Genomic DNA, 8,232 nt, shown 5'->3' with positions numbered 1-8,232 from the left:
CTCCTCTCTCATGTCCATAACTCAGATGCCACAAAAGATTTAAAATTTCTTCTTGTTCAGTCCTCTTCACTTCTGATGCAGTTATCAGCTTCAACTCATAGTATATCGAAAAAAACAACTCCACCCTTTATCTCTCTCCTCTTGCAGACTGTATTTATAAAAATATATCTGCTTCACAAAAACAGCTAACAGCCCACCACCTCTCCTCCACTGAAATTAACCTACAAACTGTCCCCACAAACAGGTTCCTGTCTGGTGATGTTAATCTTAAGTGCCTAAAATGCCTGCCTGTTATGTTGAGAAGCATTTGTTAGAACACCTCTGATATTAGGAATCACACAGGGACTAGGCAAGTAGGAATTCTGTACCTGCAGAAAAATATTGTTTTATAATAGGAGACGCAGCCTTTCCTTTTAACTCTAAGAGGTCTCAAGATATCAGGTCTTAAATCTATACCATTGTTCTACACAGGAAAGCAACTTTAGGCATGTTATAGAGCTTTATTGATTTTTACTGAAGGTTTTGATTTCCCCCCTTTTTTTTTTCCTCATGGGTAGATGCATGGGTAGATTTGCTTTACTTCAGGGGTTTGAATTTCTAATCTGCAGATCTATGAACAGATCCCAAACTATTTAAAAAAAAGCAATGTCTCCAAAACATTTATATGCTTCTATTTTGAGGGAGAGTAAAACTGGTTATACAGGGTAGGGTGCTGTTGTGAAAACATATTGCTGGCACTCTTTTGCTATGCCCTGCGTAATAAATGAGTGGCAAAACTCTCTGTGAGCTCTGAAGTTGTCATGAAATAGCTGTACACGCATCCTTTCCTTGGTCTGTCTTCAGCTCTCCCTTCATGTCAGGCTTCCTGACTTCACCTCTCCAGGGGAGAGGCAGAATTTCACAATTCTATAATTATGCTGGGCTCTGGGACACAGTCTGTGTCTGTAGTAACTGTGCTAACCCAGACAGTCTGAATGGATTTGCAACTTTTCTTTCAGGGAGTCTGTGAATACTCCAATTCATTAAAACCAGAATGCTATTTAAATATTTAAGCTTAAAAATGTAAGCTTAAATATTTCAAATAAATGGATTTGAAAATAACAGTCTACATGCCTAACTGTCCTGCCTCAAGCTTTCCCATCCATTAATGGGAGATTAATCCAACCTAATTTCTCTGTAAACTATAGCAACAGCTTGCATCCCAGCCTGCTCAGACAAAAATCTTGTCTGTCCTGAAACAGACCTCTTGATCTTTCCTATGCTTTTTTTCCTATGCCTGCTTGGGTTTTCACCATTTTAGATGAGACGCATTTTTCAGACTGTTTGTAGCGTCGGTAGAATCTCCTGGGCCACCAGTATGGACATTAACATTTTGTAAATCTCACTTTCTTCTAAGAGGCACTCCCTTGTCAAACATTTTCTGCCTGTTCTTTTTTTCCCTAAAGCCTACTTATTGAACTCACCTAATTTGAGACCGATAGCCAAGTCAACATATTGTATTCATAAATTATTACAGAGAAGCTCCACTTTCATCACAGCAGCTATGTGACTTCCTGCAGATCCAACTTTCAGAGCACACTGTATTGAATTACGTATCAGGGAGTCGTTACGTCTTTCCCACCAGAGAGCGCTTTGGTACTCTGATAACCTATATAACCTGTATTTATATTTATTAGTTATATTTTGACAATGTTGATACTGATGTTCCTCAATAGCGCTAACATGGTTCACTAACATGGGCTTAGCGATACAGAGGACTGTATGAAATGCCCTCCCTTGGACCAGTAAGGCACCAACACTTGTCCTTGGTATCAACAAAGTGAATAGTCCTCATGATGGTACAGTGCGAAGCTTTAATTGATTTTTCCTGTTCTGCAAATTTAACATGCTTTGTGCCCTTCCAGAGGACTGAGTCCCATGTAACATAAGAGTCACAGTCTATACTTGGGTGGAAAAATTTTACATAGCAATACCAGAGGCATTCTCCTCTCTGAGCTGGTAAAGAAGAGGTTTCCCAGCAACAGCAACGTTGTAGAGGTACTATCAGATAAAACATAAAATCACAGCCCTGAGCACTTGCTATCATCAAGCATCCCCTAGCACTCAGCACAAGATTGAAGGTGTTAGTTCCATTTTCCTGGACAAATTCCCCTGTGATATTTAAATCCCACCTGCAGCTTCACTTTCTCTTAGAGTTCCAGCTCTTGGTTTCCTGCATGCTGTTAAAAAACTGCCAGTTTCTAGCTGGAGCTAAGGAAAAGGGGAATAGTGTAGGAGATATTTATTCATTTGGATGAGTAAACAAAAGACACTGTTTGAAGTTAAGTTGTTATTTGCCTTGGAAATGGCAAATGGCTGTGATCAGCACCTCAATTAACTCCTACGCCTAATGCTGACTCTTCTTCAGGAATGCCCCTCTTTCTTCCTGCTTTACAGTACAGAAAGAAAGGACAAGTGATATGAATATTGTAATGACTATCAGTTTTGAAAGGAGGCTTTTCATTTCAGAGTGTTTGCAGTTGCATTGAATAGCTGTGTGTCTACTGCCACATTTTCCTTTGTCTTTCTTAGCTCTGCGGTCTGCTCTGTGCCATGATTTAGCTATTTTCTGACACCAGAGAGCTCAGTTTAGACTGGCAAGCCTCAGAAGCTAAGTGAAAGTGAATCTTGAGCAAAGGGTTAAACTGAGTCTCAGCTGTGGCGTGAATGAGAGAGAAAATTTTCCATCAAAACGTGCATTAATATTCCTGTCATATATACTATATTTTGTCCATATTTTGGATGGTCTAACAGGTATCATATGAGCTTTGTCCAAAAGTGACCTCACTGTCTAATTAACATATAAGTCATATTTTAACACCTACAGAATTCTCAAGCATATTCATTTGTAGAAATAAAGTCATATGAACTTTTCAGGTCAAGGAACTGTCACTCAGTACAGATTTGTCCAGTATTTATCACAAACTGAAACATATTTCTGATTAGGCGTGGGTGTTCTGTTGTAACAGAAGTGCTAAATAATAATGGTTATACATCTTGCAAGTGCAAATACTCGTATGTGCAAATCTAGGTTTTTGCATGCTCTAATAAGGTGGTTTTCAAATTTTGCAGGCACATTTATGGATCTCTGAAAAATTTGACATTTTCAGCAGAAGAACTCTATTACTGAGTTCTAAAATAATTACTCACCCTTCTTTTAAATGTTTACACACTTTAAAAATACAGTCAAATGATTTCAGATGTATAAAGCTTGTTAAATTAATGGAGTGTAATAAAAAGTTAGTACATATAAAAGTTTATAAGATACAAGCAGTTAAATGATTAAAAAGATATAGCAAAATAATCTTGGAACTAGACTATCATGTATTTGTTGTGCATCATCATGTTAAAAATTTTCAAAAGGTTTACATTGAAGCCAATTAAAAAAAACTGAGAAATAGGAAAAATGGATGGATCAAATAAGTCTTTTTTGGAAACTTAAGGTTTTCTTAATATTGCTCCAAAAATGCATCCATAGAAACAAATTAGGAAATAATTGCTTTTTTCCCTTGGAAAAAATCAACCCAATGAAAACATATCATGTTTGCTCAAAATTTTCTTCAAAAATATTGGATGTGGTTGTGATTCTTTAAGAAAAAATGTATAGTTTTGTTACTTAAACATAGGAAGTCAAAACAATTCCATATATTGAAGAAGAAATTTTGCAGGGAAACTTTTGTCCTGGTATACTAAGTTTTGTTTTATCTTATTTGTTCCGGCCACTTTCTCTGTCCCTGACAAATATACATACCCCTGAGATATGTATATCGCTCTTTTAGTGCTTGCTAGAAACAAAAACCAGACAGCATTACTGATTTCTGAATGTCTGATGATCATAAGGGACTGCGGAGAAGGGAAGTTACTTCCTTGGCAGCTCTTCATAGAATGAAAATGAGAGATGTAGCTATCTTACACCTTTTGGTCAAGACCCCACAGGTTTCATATTACTACTTTTTAAGGCCAGGAGTCATCTTTCAGCAGTGCAGACAAAAGTAAGGGTCAGGTCTCTACTGCTTGAACAGAAGCCCAGTATAGACAAAAGATGGTGGGGAAAGAGATGGTTACTTGCTGGGAGAGTGAGGGGAAGGGCCATATCGGCAGAAGTATACAATACAGCGATCTAAAGTTGAGATCATAGAGTGCAATACGTGACTCACATTGTATTGAGCATCTGCTCACCTATGCTACTGTCTGCAGTGCCACTAGAATCCTAAATCTACCTGTGGTTTAGGGTCCTACTTAACATTTTGCATAGACCTAATAAGAATTTTATGGTTGCTTAGAGCAAATCTAATGGTCCCTGAAAACTTCTTTAATGTAGGGAAGGGAAACAATTGCTTGAAAACAATATTTACCCAAAAGACTAGAATGGCTCATTAGATACATTTGTATGTGGGCTTTTTCAATTTACACTGCATTATTGAAAATAAATATAAAAAGGTAACAGCTCCCCTGGAACCACTTAATCCATCATGTACTTTCTCTGTACAGTTCTGTGGTTTACTGCTGTGAAAGTATAAAAAAGCTCTGCAGTGCAAAATACAATTCTTATTAAGTACTGTTACTGTTTCCAGTAAATCATTTCAATAAAAATAACTCAGGCTTTTAGGAATGTGAGTTTTTCAAACTGTTGTAAAATTACTACAATATATTTTACACCAACCATTTGCCAAATTTGATTTTGCTCAAATTAGACTAATGTTTGTGATATGGCAGAAATGTAGATAAGCAACAAAAAACCATTCAGGATGGGAGCAGGGAGGTTACAACTTCTCCAAACTGAAATATTTTAAATTTCTTACTAAAGAGATACATAAAGCAACATATTCATTGACTAAAACTGTGCTAAGTTTTTACTCGGGGCTTCTGTGAGTACACTCAGAGAGTGACTTGTGAACGAGGCTCTAAAGGCAATGGGTTAGTTATACTAAATATATACCCTGTCTTGTGAGATAGCTAAGAAAGCAGTGGGGGAAAAAAAAAAAAAATCTTTTGCATTAATTCTATTAACCACTGATAAGGGACTAAAAATAATTAATTAGGGGGTTATTTTTGAAGTTAGATATCCTGATAACTTTGCAGCCTGATTTTTCCTAGATGCAGAGCACCCATAAATCAAGTTTAGACACAGAAGTCATTCACTATTGTTATTAACAATATCAAAAATAACACAACAAGAGGGCACAAACTGAGCTATTATTCCTTTGGTGTTTGACAACAATTTAAATTTAAGAAAATGAATACTGAAATACTTTACTACTTATGATGAAACATACAGGATACTCATAGAGAACAATGAAATAGTTAAAAAGATGTTGCTCATTGCTGAACGCTTATGCTACATTTGATCGTGAAATTGTTAGCTTTTTGGATACTAGGTGCAAAAAAGTGCAAAGACTATTTAGTTAACTGTTACAGTACCACATTACAAAAAGTATTTTCTAGGCCACAAAGGCCACTGCTGATATAATTAAGATAAATGTATACACAAAATAGTTTTTCAATCTCCACATATATATATATATACCTGTTTCTATATCAACCTTGCAAAATCATGATGAAAATGATCTAGGCCACAAAATCTCATGATGATAACAATGATGGGAGGAAAAAAAACCCACAGAGGAGAGCTTGTTCTCCTGTTCAAAAAATTACTCAGTCAGAGCAAACAGAGGAATGAAATTCTGCAAGGCTGTTCTGTATTTATGGTGATGAAAATACAATCTTGAGCAGGGAGGATCAGTGTTCAGCATTACCAACCCTCTCTGGGAAAAACTATTTCTGTCTAGAGGCCATGAATAGCAGCCTGGAACAGACATCCAAAAACTTGGGCTGGAGCCTTTTTTTTTTTTCTTTTTTTTTCTTTTAATTTGTAAAGAATGCCTGAAAGCTTTATTTATTTGTTTGTTTGCTTGCTTGCTGTGTTTGTGTTTGTAGGCACAGAAGGCAAGGTATAAAACCTGCCTCCTTTTTGCCTTAGAAACACCTGTAATGTTAAGACCAGCCTTCCTAACTTTTCTGGAGCAGTTAAGACACTTCAAGGCACATTTGACTGTCTTAGAGATTAGTTAGCGGAATGGAGGGACTGGATCTTCATAAACGTATTCTGTGTCAAGCAGGCCAAACTAACCAAGCCAAAACGGTTCTTCAGAAGTCTGTCTAAACTGCCTTTTCCCTTCATAACTAGATTAATTCTCACACATTCTTCCATTATCGTAAAACAATCTTCCATTGACATTTTTCTTGTGTGTGACACTTTTCTTCTGTAAAAACGCTGTTTTGGAAAATACTGTCTTCTCAGTTTTCTTTATACATTACAAAGATACAAAAAAAGCTGCCACCCCAACTTTTTTCTAGTTGCAGTTCAGCTTTCAAAATCTCAGGCCCAATGGTGCAGTCTTTGTCACGCTCTTCGCAGAAAGAAAAAAAAAACAGGAAAAAGAAAAAAAGAAAATAACTGTCTAACTGAGGTACACTGCAGTGCTAAAAAGAGCTAAATCCACAAAATAATGTGTACTTCTCTTCCAGTTTTTAAAACAGCTCACTTCAGCCAATACTTTTTTGCATTTGCTGTCACTGTGTATTCTAATTAATGAGTTTACTAGTTTATGAAATGGTTACATTTCAATTTCTCTCTCCATATATTGACACAAAACATATCTCAAGTTCATATTTGGCATATAATTCTAGAAGCATGCAGCCTGGGACCAGAAACTACTCCACGTGAGCTATTCACTCAGTCAAAATAACTTCAAAGAAATCTAATACTGTCACACTAAATCAAGAATCAGAAAAATGTTCTGTGTAACTGCAGGTTTTGGTCAATTTTTTGAACAGCTAAAACACATTAAATAAATTCCTTTACTTCAGAGCATTCTCTCGCCTACGGTTTGACCTGCATAAAGACTGAATAAGGACTGCATCATGCCAGCAGCAAATGGGCTATTTTGAAGGGCCTGGATGCACCTCACCAGGAGACACCTACATCTCTGTGGAGCTACGTCAATTTCCACACAACTCATTGCAGAGGTATTTGCTTTCCACAACGATACCCGTACGTGCGCTGTTCAGTGCCATGCAGAGACATCTGAGCTAGCCCTTCATCAGCCGGTGGGTACTTGAAGCAAAACAGCCGCTGAGTACAGCCACCTGCCTGGGTGCATGTGCCTGGTTGTTTTGCTGGACAGGCTAACGAGTTCCTGTAGGTGCAGCGGGCGTCTTGATTGCTGAAAGATTATAACTGCATAGATCCAGGTGTGAATCCTGTTCCATAAAGGCTGAACTAAAACCCAGTGAAGCCAGTAGGGTCCTTCTCATCAGCTTCAGTGGGCTTTTGAACAGCCATTCCTCCCTGCCCAAGGAATGAACTGACTTTCCAAACACTCAAAACGTGGCAACAGTTGTTTTTTCATGCAACATTCAGTTTGAAGTGTTATCTTGAGAAGTCATACAGGATTTAGTGCAATTTAGAAGAAATTTACTACAAGAGCTATATTTGCTCTCCCTCAAAAGAATTAGGCATTACAAGCTGCAGTGGTTTTGAATTGCTTAAGGGATTTTTTTCTGATTTCTTTGTCTATGCAAAGATATAGGTCATATCAAAACACTGCTTGGATGTGACACTGGATATATGCCAGCGAGAAAACAAGTGAATGAATTTGTATGAGGAAGGGTTATATTTGGCTCAAGTCAACTTCATTCATACAGTAAGAAATTATTATAAACTGTAATATAAGACTTAGAATAGGAAAAATGTATTTTAATAAAAAAATATGGATACAGTTCATCTGCGGAAGCCAAACCTTCTATTTATGTAGATGTGAGCTACAAGGGAGCTTTGGACACTGAACACGATGAATCCACTCTTGTTCCTTAGGGCGTAAGCGGTGGTTTTGGTGATGAACAAGATCCCTGGCTATCAAAACTGGTTGCTCGGCCAGGTAACTGCAAGAAAAGCGTTAGTTTTACAAATGTCATCATATCTGGCCATGCATCACACTCATTTCAGAGGATGAGAGGCTCCCTCAAAGAAGAACCCAAATCACATCTAGACCCTTTCTGGATCAAAGTCTCCAGCAGAACTAATAATGGAAAGAAAATTCCTAAAGTGAGCTCCTAAAAATGGCTCTGAGTCATTCCACAGGAGTAGGTTTATTTCACCAATCAGGGGTGGTACATGAGCCAGGGAAAGCC

The 8,232-nt window shown here is 37.4% G+C and overlaps 1 protein-coding gene across 1 annotated transcript in view; it reads right to left on the bottom strand.

Moving 5' to 3' along the window:
- Positions 1-3,473: 3,473 nt before the first annotated feature.
- Positions 3,474-8,232, bottom strand: part of SYT10 (synaptotagmin 10) — a 40,143-nt gene continuing 35,384 nt past the window's right edge. Inside the window, exon 7 of the mRNA XM_076340442.1 lies at positions 3,474-7,983. Within this exon, the coding sequence (XP_076196557.1) occupies positions 7,912-7,983 (72 nt within the window). The 3' untranslated portion in view covers positions 3,474-7,911. The remainder of the gene's footprint in view (positions 7,984-8,232) is intronic.

This window comes from Aptenodytes patagonicus, chromosome 1 (genome assembly GCF_965638725.1).
Source record: "Aptenodytes patagonicus chromosome 1, bAptPat1.pri.cur, whole genome shotgun sequence".
Lineage (NCBI taxonomy): Eukaryota > Metazoa > Chordata > Aves > Sphenisciformes > Spheniscidae > Aptenodytes > Aptenodytes patagonicus.
The sequence above is the reverse complement of the archived record's forward strand: the minus strand, read 5'-3'. Positions and strand labels throughout refer to the sequence as shown.